The 25,707-nt window shown below is 42.4% G+C and overlaps 1 protein-coding gene across 2 annotated transcripts in view; it reads right to left on the bottom strand.

Annotated features, from left to right (window-relative positions):
- Positions 1-1,026: 1,026 nt before the first annotated feature.
- The window catches only part of CUL4 (cullin4), a 40,981-nt gene continuing 16,300 nt past the window's right edge, over positions 1,027-25,707 (bottom strand). The window contains exons 2-18 of one of the 2 annotated variants that reach the window (XR_015688969.1): positions 5,952-6,067; positions 5,517-5,863; positions 5,257-5,437; positions 5,042-5,164; positions 4,666-4,953; positions 4,213-4,338; positions 3,979-4,080; positions 3,799-3,852; positions 3,173-3,279; positions 3,017-3,077; positions 2,805-2,936; positions 2,562-2,699; positions 2,385-2,465; positions 2,218-2,298; positions 2,066-2,146; positions 1,729-1,949; positions 1,027-1,488 (exon numbers count right to left, since the gene is read on the bottom strand). Coding sequence is in view for 1 of the 2 variants with exons in the window: in XM_087668633.1 (XP_087524759.1) it covers positions 1,836-1,949; positions 2,066-2,146; positions 2,218-2,298; positions 2,385-2,465; positions 2,562-2,699; positions 2,805-2,936; positions 3,017-3,077; positions 3,173-3,279; positions 3,799-3,852; positions 3,979-4,080; positions 4,213-4,338; positions 4,666-4,953; positions 5,042-5,164; positions 5,257-5,437; positions 5,517-5,863; positions 5,952-6,067 (2,132 nt within the window). In the remaining variant the exon portion in view is untranslated. Of the gene's footprint in view, positions 1,489-1,651; positions 1,950-2,065; positions 2,147-2,217; positions 2,299-2,384; positions 2,466-2,561; positions 2,700-2,804; positions 2,937-3,016; positions 3,078-3,172; positions 3,280-3,798; positions 3,853-3,978; positions 4,081-4,212; positions 4,339-4,665; positions 4,954-5,041; positions 5,165-5,256; positions 5,438-5,516; positions 5,864-5,951; positions 6,068-25,707 lie in introns of those variants that run through there. The other variant, XM_087668633.1, reaches the window with a different exon arrangement.

The following is a 25,707-nucleotide window of genomic DNA, read 5'->3' as shown; positions in this document are numbered from 1 at the left end:
CCAAGAGAATGTTGTACTTGGTGTGATTGCATATGTATTTTTACTGGTCAAAGAACCACTACTCCTTAATGAGTGTGCTCCACTTCAATACAATTCCGATTTCTTTGGCTTAATTATTTCAAGGCTAATTTGACTCAAATCAAAATATTTCCTCTGCTCCTACTCTTACATAGAATGAACTTTCATTAAATAACATGCAACAAAGTGAGACACACTATACTTCTCCTAACAAGGGTATAGTAGTAGTTGCTTTAATTTGTTCGTCTTAATGAGAAACTTTAAGCAATGTACTTGAGATCCTAGATTCTCAAGCAGAAACAACTAATGTCCGTACTAACCCACTAGTTAGACCAAGTTGAGTTGGCAAAATCCTAAAACACTTTACAAGAGGTTTCCCAAACTCACCTCCAAATCAGTGCCACAAAACTTGATCTACCTACTCGTATTAGATCTTTGCTAATATACTTTGCATCACAATGTTCAAACATGTTTGTTTAATATAAGTTCAATTAATGTAACCTAGAGTCTCACTCACTCAACAATTTGGCACTTGTTCTATCACTAATAGAAGTGCTTATGGTGCATACTTTAGTGGTCCCTCTGATTCATTTAATCTATATCATTGCATTTACTCTATGATGGCAATCGTCCTAGAAAGGTTTGTGATGATGCAATGATCAAAGTTCAGAAAATGTGTGGACAACTGAGGAGACCCAAGCTGTGCACATAGCAATGGCAATGGTGACCCATCATTGCTACATGGAATCTTGAATTGATGCCAATGACAAGATTTTGACCATTTGGTACTCGTAATCACCACCAATTAGAGCTCAAGTTCAACACATTATTTTACCATTTAGAAAGGCTCGCTTTATTGAAGAAAGGCATGCTTGCTTAATCAAGAAAAGTAGTCAATCAAAGCTAGACCTTATTCTACAACATGACCAATCATACATAGAATCCTAGTGTGCATATAGAAAAGTATAATTTTTAGTAATGAGATTTGGTAATGACATCTCAAAGTCATTGGCTATATATACTGCAATCAATTGCTTTCCATTGTGAAGTACATTCAGAAGCTTTACAGCTGCCCTTCAAAAAAATTGGACATACCTTATTGGGAGATTGCCTCCCATCCTGCATGATATTCTTGTCACCTTCTACTTGTCATGTTGTATATAGACGTACAGTATTCCAAATTCACTTCTAAAGAAGAAAATTGATTTTTTATTTTAACCTTGAAAAGGGCACTTCAATGTCATGCAGTTTCATCTTGCAGCATTACCAAACCCATACAAAGATTGTGTTGAGCCTCTTATGGTAGTCCACTTTCGTGTCCCAAGCTTTCCAAAATCATATTGAAACCTTATGTCATGCACTTTTATGTCGTACACCACTACCATAATCACACCAAAACTGTACGGAAGTGAGTTTTTCGTCAGGCCATTGGGTTTTACCATTGGTAACATGGATATCCAGCTTCGAAATCTGCAGCAGTAAGTAAAGGTTTCACATTACTGTCAGAACTTTTCCTTAACAAGCACTGCCATTTTCGAGTCCTGAACCAATTCAAGGTCTGTCTAGAACATATGATGCACTATAATTTGCCCCACGGACTCACTCTTAGACCCATGAAAGACCTCAGGCTTACTTGCACTAAGGAACAACAATCAGGACACAAATTAGCACTACGATAAAACCTTTTACATGGGATTTTGAGTTGAAGACCTCTGCTGTACAGCCATCAGCTTCACCATTGAGGCAAAGAGGCAACATGTTAATGTACAAAGCAAGTGTTCTGTAATTCATGCAAGCTGCCTTTCTGCAACCAGGAATTAAGCCAAATAGTTGTAAATTTGGCCATTACTCTTGTCCCTCTCTAAGTATTCTCTGTCAATTAAACTTTCTATGCGTTTCTTCAAATCAGCTGGCTTTATAGGAAACTTGAGCTGCAAAAGTCCCACAAGATCAACAAGGCATCATTAGGTTTGCAGGCTTGTGAGCACACTGAGTTGTTACCTAACAGTACTTAAATAAATGATGATCAAAAACCACTAGGCCCTACCTGTTGGAAAAGCTCGGTTATTAATAAAGTATGACTAAGAACTTTCCTGGTCTTCATGATTCGCACAATGGCAGCATCAATCTGCAGGAGCCAGATTCAATATAAGCAGGTTTACCAACTAGACACTATGCAGGTGGGCCGAAGGTGAGAACCTGATACTGCCGATCCTGAAAGACCCTCTCAGTGGTGCTGGTATTCTCCTCAACTGTCTCCTTTAATTGGATAGCATTGACCTAAAGGTTGACATAAAAGAACTTCACCATCATGCATCAGCTATTGTACAAAATAATATAAAGGAAATTTAAAATCCCCTGTATACTTTGATTCTGAAAAGAGGTGCAACAAAATCCTCATTGAAACTAAATATGTCATCATCTTCTACATCTCTCCCTTTTGGTTCCTGTTCAAGTAAATTACAGAATCCACCATCAGCATATTGAGTAGACAAGCTACAGGATTTTTCTAGTGTTCTCGAGCTTGTGAAAGAGCCTCACACCTTTGACAAGACTCTGACTTTACCACATGCTAGCGATTGAAGAGTCCTGCGGAGCTCCTTGTCTTCAATAGCAGTGGTGTCTTTAATTTCTTGAAAACTGAGCTTGTCTGCATTGTTGAATAGCATCAATACGACCGTCTGCATCCGCAAAGAGCAAAAAAAAGGCTGTCACCACAGATACTGCGAGAAAAGAAAGAAAAAGCCATAACCTAGCAAGAGATATTAGGGGTTTCAATCTTTCACCTGAAAAAGTGAGACAGAGAGCTCTTTCTTGCCTTTTGGGTAGTCTGCCTTCAAGACACAGTGGCCCAAAGAGTTTTGCCACATAAGCCTCCTCCCACTATGCTTGCTAAGGTAAAATTCTTTGAATATGTCCTGTCAACAATGTCAGAATTAACAATGTCCTCTGTAGCCATCACCTAATACTCGTCAGAAAACAGTTTCATCCCAATCACCTGGTATACATTCAACTCGTGAGGAAGCCTTACTTCCATTGGCGGGTATGTTGGCCAGTACCTTCAGGACACATCATGTTATAACTTGTGAGTCACAAACTAGTACAGTGGAAAAACGAACACACAATGCTGGGACAATAAATTATGAAGCCGCACCCAGTTGTAAGCACATGTACACTCATTTCTATGCCTGATGGCAATTTTGACCTCGCTTGTGATGACTGCTTGAAAGATTCATTTATTTCCTTTGAAAGCTCGATGTCCTGAGAAAAAATATTATTGCAAGCATGTATATAAAAAGTTAGAAGAGATCCAAATAATTTGCTAAGAGAAAGCCTTAACACAGAGTGAATAATGAAGATGTCTGAGATGACAAGAATAAATGAATGATGAAACTCTTTAGAATAGACAAGGGAACTTGTTGCGAAGAATTTCAACCCAGAGAGGGTGTTAAGACTTGCAAGTGCACTTTTACGAAATCAAGTAAAGTGAGAAACCTGCAAGATTTGAAAAATATGGATCTCTATAGAATACACAAACTGCACAAATGTTTTAAGTGACACATGGAATCTCTCACATACAGAAAATTCCTTACAGAAATGTGTCAAATAGCAGTACCCTGGAAAACTGCATTAAAGACAGCTCTTACACCCAAGCAACTAGATGTGACGTGCTAGATAGTTGTGGAAGCTCTTACAACTTGGAAAACCAGACTAAAGGCAGCCCTTACAACCAAGCAACTAGAATCTAGTGCTGAATGCTGGAAAATTGTGGGAGCTTACCTTGAACATGCCTTCAAGCTTGTTTGTGAACTGACTTCCACACTCTGTTTTAAGCTGTGCAATGGAACATGGGGCAACAAAAGAATAAGGAAATTTTCACAGATAAATAATGAGTACAGCATTAATGAACAACATCAGAACTTGCAACAGCTGAAAACAGATATAAGTCAGCAGGCTCACTTTTGAAATCATCGACTTCTCTGCATCAATCGATGCACTCTTCCCTAGCAGCAGTCTTTTTGCAAGGTCTTTTTTATAGAATGCTTCAAAGACATCCTTGCCCTGCATTCAATGCACGTAATTTTCACTAACACGCTCATTCTACCAGGGACAGCATGTTCAAAGTAGTGGCTGACATACATGCTATTGCAACTTATGAGCTTTCACACACGCTATATGGTAATGATGTCTGACCTGAATAAAACGAAATAAAATCAGAACTCTGTCCAACATATTTTCTAGCTCCTCTTCTGATGTGCCTTTGTTGCCAGCTCTCAGTTTGCCATCAATAAACTTGGCTATTAGTTCTGCTGGACGATTCTGTTTCAGCATTACCATAATAAGACAATGCCAACATGTATTATTAAGTAGAGAAACATATACAAAACAGCTCAATGAGCAGAACTTTTTGAATTTCAAGATGCTCAGCATGGAATCAATGCCACAGATCAAGATGTGCATTATGCAAAACTGTAGATCCAAGTATCATACACAATAATATCTATGCTTTAGCCTTATAACTCTTTACACATCAACTAGCCCAATGTGAAGACTAGCAAAGCCTATCCTCTTGTGTGGAGAGCTCAAAACTGCAGTCTTCAGAAACTGTTTTGCCACCAAACAATTTAATATTAAAAACAGTAATACCTGACGTAAATTGATAAGATGTTCAAATGAATCCTTAATAGCATTTGCAAAAGCTTCATTCTTTTGAAAGCTTTCTTCCCACACTGTATCTAGTCTAGCCTTACATTCCAGGAGCCACAAGACCATATCTTTGTCTTTCTCATCATCCATTACAACATTGTGGCCCGAAGCCTTGACATATGCACTAAGTGACTGCTTGAAAAATTCCAAAGCACCAACTCGTGCAAACAGATTATACATTCGTTGTAGATCTGATACACGATTTGCATCCATAAGCATGTTGAATCCCTGTTTCACAAGACAATTACACGGTTTACAATGTGGAAGGTAGCTGACAAAGCTCTGCTGAAGATCACAAACTTTCAAAGACAAACACCTTATCAAGAATAGATGAAGTGTGTCGGTCAAGTAATTGTTTTTCAGCCATTGCAACCAAAGGCTTCCTTGTGCTGGGGTCCAGGTATAATAAGCACCGTTCATGTTCTTCATGCAACCTCAACTGCAAGGGTAGACAGATGATTCACCCAAGAAGTCAAATAAGAGAGATTATGAAAAAAACAGTTACTCTTGTTCTCTGCTGTCATTCCTCACCTCAACATGCTTGAGATAATCAGGTACATCAGTCTGTTGCATGAATCTTATGCCTTCTGCAGCATAAAAATCAGCTGTACATGCAAGAAAAGTTTTCTCAAAACTTTCTGCATAAATGCCCAAAGCACTGAACATACGAAGTAGGTGTTTCACCAGACTGCGATCTACTGTCTCTCCCATCCTGAAAAAATATATTCCAAAAACTTGGTTGATCTATCTGTGAAAAAAAGGCTTTCTTATCCTGTAGTCAAATAACTTACCTTTCTTTCTCAATGAGCTTCAACAAGCCATTTACAGTTTTGTTTTCCACTTCTGGACAAGCTGACAAGTGTTTACGAAACAGTTGTAGCCCCATGTCCCAAAGTGATCGTATATTTGAGTTTTGAATAACATATGTCCTATCCAAATAAAGTGCTATGCTGCGGATCATCAGCATCTGATCACAATGATCATGCCAGCATTTTTCCACAAGTGACAAGAAAACCAAAGCATCTGGGCTCTGACCAACTAAAGAGTGCAACTTTGCTGAAATGTGCAACTCGCATTCTTCTTGCAAGCGGTGGTACAAGTTTCCTGCCATCTTGTGCACGCATAGATCCTCGACTGCCTGCAGTGACCTTGGATTACATCAACAAAAAATCTCCAAAGCTGCTGAAACCCCAAGTCAAGTACATAAGAAAAGACAGTATAAATACCCTGTAAAGTTCTTCAAGGCTGCACGACACAGGTTGCTTTAAATGGATGGCTGTAACAGCTTCTTTTATTTTTTCCCATGTCAAATCTTCAAAATTTGTAGGAAGTTTTGGCTTATCTGCACAACATCAAAGACAAATCAAACTTTGCTATCAATCGTCAATCTCACTAAGAACTTGCCAATTGAAATATCAAAATTCTTAAGAGATCTACCACACTAGCTATGACCTCACTTCAGTTCATAAGATACCGGTTGACATTTACACTTATCACATTAGAAGATGTCCTCGATTGTCCTCATATTAAACCACAAAACAGCCAACAGTTACACAGTATCATGCCACTTGGAATGCCAAAGAATCTGTTCATCACTATGAGCAGTTTGTAACTCTTATCCTTTTTCAAGATAAGTAAGGTAGCACATTATACTTGTGTTAGCGATTATCAGTTCCTGGCGGCGCAGGCAGCCAAGTGGCAATCTAATACAGTCGGACTGTACCAGTCAGCTGCATTTAATGCAGCCGACCTGCCTTATTTGGTTGCATTATTTTTGGCTATTTATAGCCGACATTCTGCACATTCTTCCACACTTCTGTTTGCAGATTTCAGGCTGGAGATTTGTGCAGACTGCAGCGTACTTCGAGGTGGACAGCAGGTTGCATCATCGAGGTGGAGACACGCAGTCCAGCGCACTGCGCCCGTGTATATATCTGCATATCTTTGTATACAGCATACCTTATACAGCATATCTTCATCTTCCACTGTCTCTTTCTCTCTCTCTCTCTCCTCTCTGTGTTCACTCTCTCTCTCAGTCTTGGTCCCACGCTTCCGCATCGCTGCACTTTGACATGGTATTAGAGCAGTGAAGAAGGGCTGACTAAGTGAAGAACCTGCCTGAAGAGGAGATTCCATTGTGACACAAGACTGCGTTTCCAGCGTTCGAGGGCGAGCGGGAGGGCTGCGCATCGGAACAAGGCTGAAGCGAGCGTGGGCGCGCGGAAAAGGAGTCCAGTTGGTGGACTTGCTGCTGTTTGCTGCTGTTTGAAGAGGAAGAAAGCTGTGTTTTCAGCTTTCAAGTGCAGGTTTTACTTTTTCATCGCCTCCGGCGGGTGAAGAAAGTTTGGGACGCGGAAGAAAGAGCCCTAGCATGCTGCGTTTTCACAATCAGAGGGGGCTGCTTTTGCATTTGTGCAGGCATTACAGGTGAAGATGTCTACAGAGATTGACTTGGAGTTCCAGACGATCATGGATCGGAAGGTGCATGTCTTACCAGCTCTTCCCTCAGATCAAAAGCTCGATGGCGACAATTACCGCATCTGGCGCGTGATGATGTTGGCCATCCTTGAGTCTTACGATTTGGCAGAGCCGGTACAAGACGAGATCGACCGGCCCTTGGTAAGAGATGAGTCCAAACTCTCTTCTGATGCTCATGCGGAGTTAGCCAAGGCACAGTCTCACTAGGACAAACTGAATGCCCGAATTCGTTCTTTTCTTTTACTGTCTTGTACTACAGCCGTGATAGCCCACATCGAGCACTTTACGGTGGCTCAAGAGATATGGCTGGAGCTTGACCAGATGTATAACCGGATGACCCTTATGAAGAGGGTTTCTTTGGAGATGCATATGCGGACCTTCTCTGTGAACAAGTCTTCTTCGTTGCGGGAGCACATCAACAAGCTTAGACAGCTTCAGATGCAGGTTCAGAATGCGGGGAAGCCGATTTCCTCCGAAGATATGGCGATCACACTCTTGTCCCAGTTGCCGCCACGATTCGATGCTTTCTACTCCACCCTTATTGCTTGGGGACGTGAGTCTACTCTTCGGTGGGAAGAGCTGGTTTCTATGGTCTTGGACCAAGAGGAACAACTGAAGGGACAGCATGCTTCCAAGTCGAAAGCTTTGACAGGTCAAGCCTCTCAGAAGAAGGGGAAGGACCAAAAGAAGAAGAAGGAGGACAACAAGTCAAAGAAGGACAAGGAAAAAGAATCCACATGCCATATTTGTGGTAAGACCGGCCATTGGAAGAAGGATTGCCCTGACAAAGACAAGAAGGACACCAACAAGAAGGACTCGAAGGATTCTAGAGCGGTGGCTGCACCCTCATCAGCTGCGTTTCTACATCTAGCAATCATTGAGGACTCTACATGGAGGCTTCTGATGCTGCGATGACAGCCCCCCAGGCTTGAGAGTGGATCGTAGACAGTGGTGCCTCCCAACACATGACTCCTTCATCAGTAGGTGTTGCCCAGTTGCGACCTTCGCGTGAGCAGATTCTCATCGGAGATAGCTCTTCGGTGTCTATTGCAGGATGGGGTGAAATGCAGCTTATTCCAAATGGACGTGGTGGTACCCATACCTCAGAGGTCTTGCATGTGCCAGGTTTAGGATATCATCTACTTTCGGTTCATAAGATTTGTTCACTTGGACTTTTGGTGGAGTTTGACAGTGATTCGGTACGAGTCCTTGATCGTGGATCCCAAAAGATTCTCTCATCCGAATATGAGGAAAACAGCGTCTACAAATTGACGTCTTCTACCGCTCTCCCTACTCTTCTTACCTCTCCGACACAGTCCAAGCTATGGCATGCTCGGTTTGGTCACCTCAACTATGATTATCTTCGCAAGGCATCACGTGGACGGCTTATTCGAGGGTTGCCGGACATAGTGGTAAGCCAGCAGCCATGCGTCTCCTGCATTCGTGGGAAGCAGGATAGGGATGCAATTCCCAACAAAGCTTCGCGGCAGTCTACTTCCCCGATGGAGCTTATATCTACGGATCTTTGTGGCCCTATGCGGAACGAGTCCTTGAAAGGGAGCTCGTACTTCATGTTGATCGTATATGACTACAGCAGGATGACTTGGGCCTACTTCTTGGCGTTGAAGTCGGAGGCTTACTCCCACTTCAAGGAATGGCTTCTCTTTGAGGAGAATTGATCGGGCCGGCGATTGAAGACCTTGAGATCCGACAAGGGTGGTGAATTTGTTTCTAATGAGTTTGCTCGTTTTTGTGCAGATAAAGGTATTCACCAGGAGTTTGCTAACACCAACACTCCTCAAGAAAATGGCATTCTTGAACGGAAGAACCGAAGTGTGATCGAGATGGCGCGCACCATGATGGAGCACTGACAGACACCTCAGTTTCTGTGGGCCGAGGCTGTGGCTACTGCCGTCCACATCTTCAACCGATACCCCACTTCAGCCGTTGATGGGATGACACCTTTTGAGGCTTACTTTGGGACTAAGCCCGATGTTTCTTATTTTAGGGTTTTTGGGTGTGATGCCTGTGTTCACATTCCCAAGCCTCATCGTGATAAATTTGAAGCAGCTTCCCGAAGACAGGTGTTCGTTGGCTACAGCTCTCAGTCCCAAGGCTATCGTTTGTATGATCCCGTAAAGCGGGATGTGTACACCAGTCGAGATGTGCGGTTTGTGGAGGTTCTGGCCATAGCAGTGGGTGAGGAGCATCCCGTTCTTGGAGATCCAAGGGAGAGTTGGGCTCCCGAGCCAGTTCCTTTGGAGCCAGCGCCTTTTGATTCCGATTCTGTTTCCGATACAGAGTCTACTATTCCCCCGATCACCCCCGAGGAGTTACCGCTGGTGGATATCCCACAGTCTTCAGCTGATGGAGAGTGACGAGGAGACGTCCAGCCTCCTCCTCGTTGGGCCCGTGACACACTCCGAGATTCAGGGATCGATGGGGTCCCTGAGGAGTGGGAACCGCAGGATGGTCCGCGGCGGTCACGGAGGCACCAGGCACATTCTACGGAGCTTGTTTGCTCTAACTATTGTTTGATGACCCATGTTATGCAGAATCGAGAGCCCACCTCCGTGAAGGAGGCTTTACAGTCCACACCATGGAAGAAAACTATGGAAGCCGAGTTGGAAGCTATTGAGAGGAATGGCACTTGGTACCTCGAGCCTCGCCCCTCTCATAAAAAGGTGATTGGCGTCAAATGGGTCTTCAAGACCAAGTACCTTAGCGATGGTTCTTTGGACAAGCACAAGGCTCGCCTTGTTGCTAAAGGTTTTGCACAGTGCCCAGGGATTGACTGTCATGATACTTTTGCCCCCACTACTCGTATGGCAACTATTCGAGTTGTTCTTGCCTTGGCTAGCCATAGGAGATGGCCTGTCTGCCAGTTAGATGTGAAGTCGGCCTTCCTCAATGGTGATTTGAAGGAGGAGATCTATGTAGAGCAGCCTCCTGGCTTTGGATCTTCAGTTGGGCAAGTCTACAGGTTAAAGAAGGCCTTGTATGGCCTCAAGCAGGCTCCGCGTGCATGGAACGAGAAGATTGACTCGTTCCTTCAGTCACAGTTGGGATATCGGCGTTCCAAGGCCAATCCGCAGCTTTATGTACACACTTCTCAGGCTAGTTGTGTGCTTTTGTATTGTATGTTGACGATTTGATTGTCACAGGTGATCATGCACAAAAGGTCACCAAGACGAAGGCAGCTTTACATCAGACGTTCGAGATGATGGACTTGGGTCTACTCCACTTCTTGGGCCATGAGATTTATCAATCTCAAAGGGGGATTTTCATCTCTCAAGAGAGAGATGTACAAGAGCTCTTGGTTTCTTTTGCCATGGAGGATTGTCGAATCATTTCTACTCCTATGGATCCAAACTGGAAGGCCACTTCACATTCCGATTCTCCCTTGGCGGATACTTTCCGCTGCCGTCAGTTGATTGGATCATTGATTTGGCTCCTCAACACTCGTGTTGATCTTTGTTTTGCTGTTGGTCTCTTGGCGGGGTTCATGAGTGATCCTCAGACGGTGCATTGGCAAGCTGCCCAGAGGATACTTCGGTATTTGAGGGGGACCTCTGACTTAGGGATTCATTATCCAGCAGGCACAGGTGGTTCAGATCTTGTACTTGCAGGTTGGAGCGACTCGGATTGGGCTGGCGATGTGGACCACTGGCGGTCTACTATAGGCTACTGTTTTACCTTGGGTGCAGGTGTTATCTCATGGAGTAGCAAGAAGCAGCCCACGGTAGCCCTTTCGTCTACTGAGGCGGAGTATCGGGCCGCGTCTTCCACCACATGTGAGGCTGTGTGGCTTCGAAGATTGTTGGAGGAGCTTGGCTGCCCCCAGACTCGTCCTACTTTTTTGCGATGCGACAATGAGAGTTGCATTGCCTTGGCACGGAATCCTGTTTTTCATGCCCGGACGAAGCACATAGAGATCCAGTACCACTTCATCAGGGAGAAGCTTCTGGATGAGACCATAGCTGTGGAGTATTGCAAGACGGAGGACAATCTTGCAGATTTGTTTACGAAGGCACTTCCCCAGGCTCTACTTCGGCGACATGCCAGATCCCTCAGGCTTTTGCCCCGTCCAGGCTCTGAGAGGGGGTGTTAGCGATTATCAATTCCTGGCGGCGCAGGCAGCCACGTGGCAATCTGATACAGTCGGACTGTACCAGTCAGCTGCATTTAATGCAACCGACCTGCCTTATTTGGTCGCATTATTTTTGGCTATTTATAGCCGACATTCTGCACATTCTTCCACAGTTCTGTTTGCAGATTTCAGGCTAGAGATTCGTGCAGACTGCAACGTACTTCGAGGTGGACAGCAGGTTGCATCGTCGAGGTGGAGACACGCAGTCCAACGCATTGCGCCCGTGTATATATCTGCATATCTTTGTATACATCATACCTTATACAGCAGATCTTCATCTTCCACTGTCTCTTTCTCTCTCTCTCTTCTCTCTGTGTTCACTCTCTCTCTCAGTCTTGGTCCCACGCTTCCGCATCGCTGCACTCTGACAACTTGCTTCATATTTCCAGACACCCAGCTTCATAGCTGGAAAATCAAATGGAGCTTTGCAACTGTAGGATGAAACATGATTAAGACTATTAGTCCAGGATTAAATCTTGTACAAACTAATATCACTTCAGGTCTTAAGTTGACCTCGCAAATTTCACCATCTTTTTCACTGCTAATTTAAAATACCTTGGAGTCTATAAATTTGGACCTTCATATATTGTGAGGTGTTAGACTAGAGTCCCACTTGTCACCAGCCCCTTCTGAGTGAAGAATTGATCCACATGTTGAGCTACTGATCTTAGGAAATGGAAACTAAAGTCTTAGTGTGATTGAGCTGGAAAACGAACCTTGCTGGGATAATAACTGCCACCCACCAGTACAATCAACGTAAGACACTATTTTCTACTGCAAAACTCAGAGAGAAAACAACATATGAATGTGTACAATGGTTAGGTTAAGTTGCCACACCAAATCCACACCGCACTTCAGCCCCAAATGCAATCCTGCACTTTCACATAATCCAAGGATTTGGACCACCTTCCTGCCCTGTCCAAGATACTATCTCAATCAGCCCCATAAACCATCACTAGTCATAATCACTCATGCTCACACTACCTCAATCCATGAATTCATCATCTAGCTCTCTATTCATTTGATGAGTTCAGTAACTTTCCACCTGTTGGTAGATGTGGATCCTCCCAAAGTTTGGGTGTTTGCTTATGGGACACAAAAACTTTGGTAATTTTTTTGTTTTAATGTGTAATGTGTCTTCTTTAGCCTAATATCCCCTCTCAGCTCCACAACTAGAACCACAAAGGGATTGCTAGTATAGCTCACCCCGTGTTTTAACCCAAGAAATTCCACCCCAAAGCAACCAAGGCATTGGTCTATGGGTGCACATCAACTGCCCAAGAACCTACAAAGACTATAGACGCAACGGTCATCTTATCTCAAGAGTCCAAAAGGCTACCCCGAAGAAACCAAGGCATCGAACAAAAGGTGCTAGTCAACTGTCCAATGCCCTACCAAGACCTACAAAGGCAATGTTAAACCACTTTGGACCTTTGTTGTTTTCTTTTTCTTTTTAAATATATTGAAGTTATTGTACCCATGGTGGGAATAAAGATATATTGAAGTCAATGGGATTAAACGGGAGCTTACAACTCCTTATAATCTGTCATCTAATGGTGTGGCTAAGCGAATGAATCACATGTTATGTGAGAAAACTCGATGCATGTTGTCCACAACTAATCTCTCACAATCGTTTTGGGGAGAGGCACTTAAAACCGCAGTGCATATTTGCAACCGATCTCCACATCGTGCACTTGAAAGTGGCATCCCTAAAGAGGTTTGGTCTAGCAAACCTGCTTCATATAACCACTTAAGGATCTCTGGCTGCAAATGCTATATACAAGTACATGTTGATAGCAAAACCAAACTTGACATGAAATCCCATAGAGACATCTTCATGGGTTATGGAGATGAATGTGAAAAAGGTGTTACGCAGCCGAGATGTGGTATTTAATGAGTCAAAGCTCCTGAAAAATGTCACATCTAATGACTTGGACAAAAAGAAAGTGAAATTTCAGTATGATCAGCCACTCGAACAGTCATTAGCCATTGAAAATTCAGCTCCATTTGATGCTGGTTATGATAATCAACGTATCATCATTGAGCCAGATGAAACCGGTAACAAAGGGATGTTGAAAACCAGCTCGGGCAACAAAATCAGCATGCTGAAATTGAATTACAACTTGAAAATTTATTACAAAAACCTGAACGTGCAGTTCAGCAACCAAATAATGAGGTCATTGATATTCCTTTGGATGTGGATACATTGCCTGATAACACAGTTCATTGGGTAAGGTCTACACATGTCAAAAGACCTATACAAAAGTTTAATCCCTCTTTGGACTACATTTTGCTCACAGGACAAAGATGAGCCTCTTACATACAATGTGACGTGCTTACCTATCAGCTGTCCAGGCACGTTTTTAGCGGTCCATCGAGAGATGAATCTAAACTTCACTGCCCGGCACTCCCATGGAATGTTACGGGGTTTGTCACCTAGGGTTTCTCGAGTCCGCCTCGCAACGGAAAGACGTTCGCGGCCGAACCCATTGGGATCGACCTGAAATTTGGGTTCCTAATGGTCAAGGTCTCCTGACAACACTCTAGCGTCGGGTCCTGGACATCCTACTTTACACAGAGATACTCAATCCGAAACAGATCCAATCCACACTTTATTCAAAGAGAATGGAAAATGAGAGGGATGCATCGCTCAACCTCTCTACCCGTAAGGCATAGTCCCATTCCAGTCCCCTAAAACGGTATGAATCGAGGTTCTAACCTAACAATTTCTAACGGTCGGACATCAATAAAACCTTGTGAGAAGCCTCTCAGTTCACTGGGACCACCTTGCCGTAAGGCGGACCCGTCGGGGATTCCGCCCACCCACTTCCCTCAATAGGCATTCTTTAGTTATTTAATTAGGTCCTACCACAATTATGTGTAACATTTAAAATCAGCTTTCTTAATTAAGCCTTTTAGGGAAACGGGTTCGTTCGCGTAATTTATATCACAAACAAGAATAGAGAGCAAGCTGTCCTTTTGACAAACAAGTTCAAATAAATTCATTAACTTACCTTCAAGTTAATATTTGTCTCCTTCCCATAAAAGAGAAATTATATGTCCCTACTATCCTGCAGAAGTAACTGGTCCAAATCACATGGCACCACAATTACCATCCTTTATCTAGAATAGGATCTTCCAACGCCACAAACATTGGGGCCACGGAGGTCTTCAATTGCATTCCGGACTTGGCAAGGGGTGTCCAAAGCTCCACTTGACCCGCAAGCTACCTAGGAGTGAAACATTATTCCCGTGGTTGGCCTTTTCACCACTCGATCTTTGGCCCATGAATCGAGCAGTGCCCTCTTCGAGTTAATCCGCGGTGTGATCATAGAGGCGATCCACCCGTGCGAAGAACCTTTCCTTAATTAGTTTCGTTTAAGAATCAAGCACAGTCAAGGCAGTCAGTCCTAATGTCATCTTCCAAGAAAACATTCCTTTATCCTCACGGCAATTTGTCATCACAGACCGCCACCACGAATTTACCATCAATCACAAGCACTTGGAATAATCATCCAAATGACAATCCAACAATCAATTGAATGTAAAAGCATTTAGGATGTTGTTTGATCAACCAACAAAACCAATTGTATTTTTCCAAACAATGCAAGAATAGACACGATAACACTTCCATCCACATATTCGCTCTCCCCCTTGGGACCTAAGAGCGATAATATGCAAAATTTTACATGTGAGCTGCGTGAACAGGCGACAATTGCGTAGTAGGCGACAGGTCCGTTGTGTGTGACCAGGAAAGGCAGACAAGGCAGGCGCTAGGCAACAGGGTCGGGTTGCAAGCAAACCTAGCAAGCAACCGACAAGACCAATCGACAGGCAGGCGTGACGGCGCGACAAGTCTAGCGGGCAGGTGCACGCTTCTGTGACGGACTAGCGACAACAGCCATCAGTCACGCGACGGTCAACGGACCCCCCCCCCCTCCCCAATCAGTTGTTTTTTAAATCAAATTTTTTTCCCAAACCTTTTCTTTTACCCCTTTTTTCTTTTGACAACGTTCACGCGTGGAAGCACAGTTTCCACATCCGTGCAAATCTCGCTTGAAAATTTTGGGGTTTTTTTCAGATTTTGAGACTTTAATGCAGAACTTGACAATCTGACTCAGAAATTGCAAAATCGGTGCACATTTGCTCAAGGATTTTAGGACTTTTCACATTTTTGTGGATTTTTTTCAATTTCACTAGAATTAGTGCACACTGGACACGAGAAATTTGGGGATTTGTCCAAATTTGATGCGAGCAAGACACAACAGTGATATTTGTCTCAGAAATTCCAAGAATTTGGGACATTTTGCCTCTGACATTTGGGGCTTTTCATATACATGCAAGAATTGGGCTGAAATTTACATAATTTATCGACATTGATACACATTGAACCCCGTGCAATTTGGGGCTTTTGCTGTTTGGGTGAAATTTGTGCGCCATTTGGTTATTTCATGTACATGTGGGTTTAATTCCATGCAATTTGGACATCTAGCACTTGGAAAAATTTGGGGGTTTTGCTGAAATTGCTCTATTTTGACGAAATTGGCCTATTCTATGCATGTCAGAGACAATGCAGATGTATGGTTGATGCTTTGAGCACAAAAATTCCGGGTCGTTTGACTGTGCATGTCAAATTTTGTGCCCATGGGTGCATGTACAACAAAAACTACAGCTAAAATTTGGGACTTCTCATGTAATGTGATGTATTTGTCCTTGGAACCACTGTAATCAGTTGTGGAGAGCTGTAGCACAAGGTTTAGTGCTTCTGAAAATTTATTTCCAGATCTGAAATTTCTGCATTGTGGTTATTTATTGCTGGTTGGTACTTGTTTGTACCTTGATCACTTGTGTGATAGTTTGGGCCTGCATTTGCTGAATTTTTTGGTCATATTTGGTCTGAAAATCAAGGCCGGCAGTAGTGATAGCAATCATCTCATGCACATTAAGAAGCTTGAAGGAGCACATAACTTTACAGTCTGGCAAAACCAGTGCGATAATATCCTATTGCAAAAGAAGCAGGCAAAGCTAATGAAGACAAAAGGAGCAAAGTCTGCAGATATGGAACAGGAAGACTGGGATCAGTTAAATGAGCTTGCAAGCTCAACCATCGAGCTATCGATTTCTGATGCCTTGTTGTTTAACATTGAAGGTTTGGATTCCGCCTATGCTATTTGGACTCGACTGGAAGAACTGTATGCCCATAAGAGTGCCGCAACCAAAGTTTATTGACTGAAAAAGCTTATGGATTTGCGTATGAAAGAGGGTACAGCAATGTCTACTCACGTGAGTGAGTTTAACTCCATTTTCAGCCAGTTGGTTGCCTAAGTTCATGATTGATGAAGAATTTAAGGCTACATTCTTGCTTTGCACTCTTCCAAAGAGTTGGGATATATTCAGGACTGCTATGAGCAATTCTAATGCGATCCTTTTGTATGCTGATGTAGAGAGTGCTCTACTCATGGAAGAAATGAATCTGCAGAACAATGCATCCAGTAAGTCTTCCAATGCTTTACATACTAGGGACAAATCACAACAGAAAGGCAAATTTGATAGCAAGGGACGCAGTAAATCACGTGGTAAGGATGTTGAATACCATCATTGTGGCAAGAAGGGTCACTTTAAACGTGACTACTACAAATGGAAGAAAGAGAAAGAAAAGGGTAAAAAAACAAATGATACTAAGCAAGAGAAGAAAGAGAGTCAGCCTAAGAAGAGCAGTGTCAAAATTGAAGAGGTGAATATAGTCACTCATAACAATGACACTAGGAATGACGTACTCTTTGTCTCTTCACACTTTAGTACACATGCTTTACTTGCAGATACGGATGATGACATGCACACTTGGATTCTAGATTCAAGTACTTCCTTTCATGTCACCCCTCATCGTGAGTGGTTTTCTGACTATACAGGGGGTCGACATGGTGTTGTCCATCTTGGAAACAACTATGCATGTGACATTGCAAGTATTGACAGTATGCAGTTGCAGTTTTAGCATGCTTCTGTCTTCACACTTCAACATGTACGACATGTACCTCAGCTCAAAAAGAGCTTGATTATTAGCAACGAGCAACTAGATGACGATGGATTTCATACCACCTTTGGTGATGGAAAATTGAAGATCTCTAAGGGATCTAGAGTGATTGCCAGAGGTTGTAAAAGTGATACCTTATATCCTCTCCATGTATCTAGTGTGTGTGACCATATTGTTGCTGTGACCGAGCAGCCAAGTGTTTCTTTGTGGCATGGCCAGTTGGGACACATAAGTCAAACTAAAATGAAAGTGCTTTCTCGTTTGGGTTACTTGCCTTGTCTTCGTTATGCTGATTTTGAGCATTGTGATCATTGAGTTTATGGTAAACATGCACAGACATCTCATAAGAAGTCTCTTTCGCTGAAATCTTCTCCTCTAGAGTTAGTACATTCCGATGTATGTCAAATGCCAAGGTTATCTTTAGGAGAAAATAAATACTTTGTCACCTTTGTCGATGATGCTACACGGAAGGTATGGGTTTACCCTATTCGTAGCAAGGACGAAGTGCTTGACAAGTTTCAAAGATTCTTGGCATTGGTTGAGAATCAACTAATAAGACACTTAAGTGTCTTCGCTCTGACAATGGTGGGGAATATGTGTCCAAGGCCTTTCAGACATTTTGTGACAGCAAAGGGATAAAGAGGGAGCCCACTGCCCCTCATAATCCACCCCAAAATGGAGTTGCAAAGCGTATGAATCGGACCATACAAGATAAGGTCCGTACAATGCTGTCTCATGCTGCTTTACCTCATGGTTTTTGGGCAGAGGCTGTTATGACAGCCATACATTTGATTAATCACCAAAAAGGTTTTTGGCGAGAGGAGTTCCCCAAGAAGCGTGGTCAGGCAAGCCACCTTCGTATGCACACCTGAAAGTGTTTGGCTGCGAGGCTTTTGTGCACATTCGTAAAGAAGAACGCAGCAAACTTGAGCCAAAGTCCTGTAAATGCATTTTTCTAGGATATGGTGATAAAGGTGAAATGGGGTATAGATTATGGGATCCCGAGCAAAGAAAAGTAGTACACAGCAATGATGTTATCTTCTGGGAGATCGCATGCACAAATAGCCCGAAAGAACAGAGGAAGTCTGTAGGGTTGCATTCCAGGAAGAAATACCTTTTGGACAGCAAGATGTGCCCACTGTACAGCAGCAAGTACCTGCTCTAAATGACCCTGCAAATACAAAAAATAATGCTGGAAATGATCAGCCAATCATTGCCCATAATGACGAGCCACTGGATGTGTAGGAACACCCAGGACAGCAAGCTGTTAATGCTGATTTGCAGGCTGAAATGCCAAGGCAGAAAGCTGAAAATGGAGGTCACTTCTAGTTCCTCACCAAAGTACAAAGTAAGATTGGTTGCAAAGGGGTACAAGCAAGAACATGGGGCTGACTTTGATGAGATCTTCTCTCCTGTAGTCAAGATGACTACATTGAAAACCATTTTGAGCTTGGTTGCAGCTGAAGATATGGAGCTCATACAGATGGATGTAAAGACTGCATTCTTACATGGTGATCTGCATGAAGACGTATATATGCAGCAGCCTGAAGGGTTTGTTGAAAAAGGAAAAGAAAAGATGGTATGTAAACTCAAAAGGAGTTTGTATGGGCTGAGACAAGCACCAAGAGAATGGTATCATAAATTTGATACATTTATGCAATCTCAAGGTTTCCATAGAAGTCGATTGGATCACTGCTTGCACACTAAGAAGGCAGCAGATGGGAGCCTGATTATCTTGGTTTTGTGTGTTGATGACATGCATTGCTCACAGGGATACTCATGCCTTGGACTCAGTGAAGCAAAGTCTTCATGGCAGCTTTGACATGAAGAATCTTGGTCATAGAAACAGGAAACGGCCATTCCGGCCTGTAGGAACGGCCTAACGCGTTCCAAACCCTCCGAGGAGGTGAAACAGCCAGGGAACGTTTCCAAGGCTGTTCCCTACCATTCCCTACCGTTCCCTATTTGAAAAGGCCGTTCCCAGCCTGTTCACCAAAAAATGACGTTTTTTTCAGTTTTTTCTTTTTGCTCATGTCACACTCCTACCACATGTTCACCCATCTCCATTTGGCATTGCCCAATGTGCACACACTACTCTCTCTCTCTCTCTCTCTCTCTCTCTCTCTCTCTCTCTCTCTCGTTGAAGATTCAAAGTGTCAAGACAACCCACAAGCCAATCAAGAGTCCATGCAAGTTCAAATTTGATGCATTATCAAGTCTTACAAATCACAATCAAATTTCAGCCTATCCTCAATTCCAAGGTAATCATCCATTTATATTGTCTAATTTCAAGGGAAATTGGGATAAATGGGGCAATTCAAGGAAAGATGGAGCCATGGGGATAATCAAGTCAAATTTGGGACATTTGGAACAATTTAGAGCATTGAAGAGTATTGGGGCAATTAGAGGGACATTCTTTGGGGCAATTTGGGTCATGCAGGGCATATTTGGGGCACTCAAGACATGTGTCATTCCCTTCGTTCCCGTTCCCCGACCTTGGACATTCCCCCCATTCCAAGGGGTCCCGTTTCCCGTTCCAGGTAATTATGATCTTGGTGATGCAAATCACATTCTTGGCATGTGAATACTCAGAGATAGATCAAAAGGATTGCTCTATCTATCTCAATAGGAGTACATCTCCAAGATTTTGCAGCGTTTCAATATGGAGGGAGGGGAAACAATTAGCATTCCATTGCCTCCATATGTGAAACTCAATGCAGAGGACAGTGCTACATCTGGTGATGAGAAAGCTGAAATGGCCAAGATACCATATGCTTCAGCTATTGGCAGTTTGATGTATGCTATGGTTACTACACGTCCTGACATTGCCTTTGCAGTGGGAGTGGTTAGCAGATACATGGCAAATCCTAGTAAAAAGCATTGGGAACCAGTGAAAGGTATCATGAGATACCTCAAAAGCACAAAGGAGTTGTGAATATGTTTTGGAAAGCAGAAGGCATCTGTTGTTGGCTTTACGGATACAGACTATGCTGGTCATGTTGATTGCAGAAAGTCCACTTCTGGGTATGTGTTTACTTTCACAAGAGGATCGGTCTCTTGGATCTCCAGGCTACAAAAGTGTGTTGCATTGTCTACTACAGAGGCAGAGTATGTGGCTGCCACTGAGGCGTGCAAGGAGGCTTTATGGCTTTTATGTCTGGTGGGAGAGCTTGGCATCACAGAGTTACCTGTTCTCCATTATGATAGTCAAAGTGCTATCATGCTAGCACAGAATCCCGTCTTTCATGCAAAGACGAAGCACATATAGGTGAAGTATCACTTCATTAGAGATGTACTTGGTAGCAAGAGCATTGAGCTTGTCAAAAGGCATACAAATGATAACCCTGCAGACCTTCTCACAAAGGGTCTTCCAGCAGAGCAGTTTGCTCATTGCCGACAGATGATGGGAGTTGGATAGATATATGTATTTCAACTTTGTACATACCTAGACTTAGCCGATTCTTTTCTCCTCTTAAGGCACGTTGCCTTTAGATGGGAGGTTGTTGGAAATAAAGGCCCTCATGCCTTTTAATGTGCTCCAGTGTGAACACATCCTTAGCACTTGTACTTACACATATATATCTATCTAAAAACCTAAAGAGGTACACTCGTCATTGTACCCACTAATCGTGCGCACTCTCTTCTCTGCTCTCTCTCACTCTTTGACTCGCTACGTGTAACGAGCACTAATTGCCTCGATCTTCGTGCCTCCTGGTCTCTACAATACAACTCATATTACTTGAGTAAATTGTAGTTATTACATGTTAAAATTTCTGGGGTTTCTAATCATCCTGAAGAGGTGTAGTGGGTTCTAGGTCTTCATCTTCATTTGATTCCTCTATATATCTAAAGATTGTACTTGTGTAGCTTCATTTTCTTAGAGGCTCAATATCTTCTGAACTTAAGTCAGGGCAGTCTGCTTGGACGTGCCCTAGCTCATTGCAGTAGTGGAAGCATCGACGGTTGGGACATCTCTTACGGATGTGCCCTATCTCTCCGCACGTGTGGCATCTCTTGTCCTGTTCCCTCCGCATATTCGCTAGAAGGAAAAATTGTAACACTCTTATAAAGGTAGGAGTAGAAACCATAATAAGAAGATAAACAAAGTAATTATTTGGAATTTCTTAACAAATGATTGTTTTATCATATTCGAGTGTTGTGATATAAATTACACGAACAAACCTAATGACTTAAAAGGTTAACTATGAAAACTATCTTTATGTGTATATAGAAACTTAAGTATGATAGGTAAATTACATGAATGAACCCAATGACTTAAAAGGTTAACTAAGGAAACTATCTTTATGTATGGAAACTTAAATATGATAGGTATAAAATCAAGTGTGTGGATGGCAAACCTAAATACAAAGCCAGGCTTGTGGCTAAGGGCTATACACAGAAAGAGGGGATTGACTTCCAGAAAGTCTTTTCACATGTCAAAATGACCACTCTTTGGGTATTGTTTGCTATCGTAGCATCTATGGATCTTAAACTTGATTAGATGGATGTTAGAACTGCATTCCTGCATGGTGATTTGGAAAAAGAGTTGTACATGAAGCAGCCAAAAGACTTTGTTATACCAGGAAAGGAGCACTTGGTGTGTAAGCTCAAGAGAAGCTTGTATGTTTGAAACAGGCTCCTAGACAATGGTATAAAAAGTTTGATGCATTCATGCTCTCACATGGGTTTAAAAGAAGCAATGCATATCATTGCTTGTATATAAAGAAGGCTGATGATGGAAGCCTTATAATACCTGTGCTTTATGTGGATGATATACTTATTGCTGGTAAGCATAAAAGCCAGGTTAATGCATTGAAAAAACAATTGAATTCAGCCTTTTTAATGAAGGACTTAGGTGCACCTAAAAACATCCTGGGTATGCATGTAACGAGAAATAGAGAGCAGCAGTTCTTGTTTCTCTCGCAAGAAAAGTACATCAACAAAATACTTGATCATTTTTCTATGGCAAATGCTAAGCCACTTGGTGTTCCTTTATCACCATACCTTAAGCTTAGCAAAGCAGATTGCCCAAAAGATGATAAGGTAGTCAGCTCTATGAAGGGTGTTCCTTATGCTTCAGCTTGTGGTTCACTCATGTATGGTATGGTTGCCACTAGACCTGACATTGCTCATGCAGTGGGAGTTGTGAGCAAGCTTATGTCAAATCTTGGCAAAGCACATTGGGAAGCAATGAAATGCATCTTACGATATCTTAAGGGCACACAAAGAAAATGTATTTGCTATGGAAAGGATACGTTAGATCTGCAAGGGTATTGTGATGCAGACATGGCATGACTTGGATACTCGCAAGTCCACTAGCAGGTACATATTTACCTTGACTGGTGGGGCAATTTCTTGGTGCTCTAGATTGCAAAAGATAGTAGCACTTTCTACCACTGAGGCTAAATATATTTCAGCCACTGAAGCTTCGAAAGAAGCTATTTGGCTTGGTCGTTTGATCAAGGATTTTGGGCTGCCCACCAAAACACCTGTACTTGGATGTGATAGCCAGGGTATTGTATGCCTGGCTAAGAATGCCATGTTTTATGCACATACCAAACATATTGATGTGCGGTATCACTTTATTAGACAAGTTTTGGATGATGGTCTAGTCACACTGACTAAGATCAAATCACAGGATAACCCTGTAGATGTTCTCACTAAAATTCTTGCAAAGGCTCGACATGAGCATTGCATTCGACTAGTGGGCATTTGTTAAAGGTTCGCTTAGGACCTTTAAGTGGGAGATTGTTGGGTATAAAGGCCCTTACACTACTCCCGTGCGTATTACTTTACACATGTGAACATACCCTTGCGGGTGTAAGTGTGACATACATATGTATAAATACATTCTTTTATTCTTTGTGTGTAGCATACTAGTACACACCTATCCCTCGACTCTTCACTCTCACTCACTGCTCACTCAACAACTGCACATACCTCAATTGGCACGCATATTCTGATTGCTTCCTCTCACATTTATCAAAAGGGACAAAAAGGGAGCTCACTACCCCTTATAATCCACCCCAAAATTGTGTCACGAGCGTATGAATAGGACTATACAAGAGGTCTATACCATGTTGTCTCATACTATGTTACCTCATGGATTTTGGGCAAAGGCTGTTATAGCAAGCATACACTTGATACCTGTAGGACAATAAAGAGTGCCCATTGTACAACAACGAATATCTGCTGTTAATGACCCTATAAATGCAAGGAATGATGCTTAAATTGATCAGTAAAAAGTTGCCCATGATATACCACAGTTTCAACAAGAAAATGTGCCATTGGAATAGCCTGAACAAGTAGTACAACATGCTGAACCTTTGGAACAGCAAGCTGTTAATCCAGATTTGCAGGATAAACAGCCAGCAAACACTGATCATTGGGTTCATAGGTCGACCAAAAATACCAAACAACCAGATAGGTTTGTTCCTCGTGCGAATTATGTTGCTGATTATGTCATGTTAATTGATTGTGGTGAACCATCATGCTTCAAGGAAAGCAATGGATAGAAATGACAACAAAAAATGGCATAAAGCTATGCTATCAAAGATGGAATCTCTAAAGAAAAATGGTACTTTGGATTTGGTGCATTTGCCAAAGGGGTAGAAAATCTTACTATGCAAATGGGTTTACAAAATAAAGGTCACCACTACTAATTCCTCGCCAAGTACAAAGCACACCTGATTACCAAAGGGTACAAGCAAAAACATGGGATTTGACTTTGATGAGATCTTTTCTCCAATAGTCAAAATGACTACTTTATGAACCATATTGGGCTTGGTTGCATGTGAGAATATAGAACTCATATAAATGGATGTAAAGACTACTTTCTTACATGGTGATCTACATGAGAACATATATATGCAACAGCCAGAAGACTTTGTTACTAAGGGGCAAGAAAAGATGGTATGTAAACTCAACAAAAGCTGGTATGGGCTGAAACAAGCACCGCATGAATGGTATCATAAGTTTGATACATTCATGTAATCTCAAGGTTTTAAAAAAGGTCAAGTGGATCACTACTTGTATACCAAGAAGGCGGCAAATGGCGGCCTTATTATACTGATTCTATATGTGGATGACATGATGATTGGTGGTAGGGATGTTCATGCGTTAGACACATTGAAGCAAAACCTACATAACAACTTTGATATGAAGGATCTTGGTGAAACAAATAATATTATTGGCATGCGTAATCAAGGACAGATCAAAAGGCCTTCTTTATCTAGCACAACAAGAGTACGTGTTCAAGATTTTGCGGCGTTTCAATATGGAGGTGGGGAAAGCAATTGGTGTACCATTACCTCCATATGTGAAACTCAATGTAGAGGACAACCCTACATCAAATGATGAAAAGGTTGAAATGGCTAAGATCCCATATGCTTCAGCTATGGGTAGCTTGATGTATACTATGGTTGCTGCACATCCTGACATAGCATTTGCGCTGGAAGTGGTTAGCAAGTACATGGCATATCCTAGTAGAAAGCATTGAGAAGCAGTGAAAGGTATCATGAGATATCTTAAGGACACAAAGGATGTGTGCATCTGCTTTGGAAAGCAAAAAGCATATGTCGTTGGCTTTATGGATGCAAACTATGCTGGTTATGCTGACTGCAAGAAGTCTACTTCAGGGTATGTATTCACCTTCACAGGGGAGCAATTTCTTAGATCTCCAGGCTACAAAAGTATGTTGCATTGTCTACTACAGAGGCTGCCACTAAGGCATGCAAAGAGGCTTTATGGCTTTCACATCTGGTGGGAGGGCTTGGCATTATTGAGACTCCTATCCTCCACTGTGATAGTCAAAGTGCTATCATGCTAGCACAGAATCCTGTCTTTCATGCAAAGACGAAGCACATGCAGGTGAAGTATCACTTTATCAAGGATATACTTGACAACAAAAGCATTGAGCTTATGAAGGTACATACAGATAATAATCTTGCAAATCTTCTCATGAAGGCACTTCTAGTAGAGCAATTTGCTCATTGCCGACAGATGATGGGAATTGGATAGTATATGTATTTCAGCTTTGTACATACTTAGACCTAGCTAATTCTTTTCTCAACCTTCAGGCACACTGCCTTTAGGCGGAAGATTGTTGGGAATAAAGGGCCACCGTGCCTTTTATACGTGCTCGAATGTGAACATACCCTTAGCACTTGTACTTTAGTTTTTTACATATAAAAATCAAAAACCTAAAGAGCAGTACATCTTTTCGTACCTGCACATCGTGCATCACTCTCTACTACTGCTACTCACACACACACACACACACACACACACACACACACTCTCTCTCTCTCTCTCTCTCTCTCTC

This window comes from Lygodium microphyllum, chromosome 3 (assembly GCF_053477565.2).
Source record: "Lygodium microphyllum isolate KBCC chromosome 3, Lygodium_microphyllum_v1.1.10, whole genome shotgun sequence".
Classification (NCBI taxonomy): domain Eukaryota; kingdom Viridiplantae; phylum Streptophyta; class Polypodiopsida; order Schizaeales; family Lygodiaceae; genus Lygodium; species Lygodium microphyllum.
The sequence above is the reverse complement of the archived record's forward strand: the minus strand, read 5'-3'. Positions and strand labels throughout refer to the sequence as shown.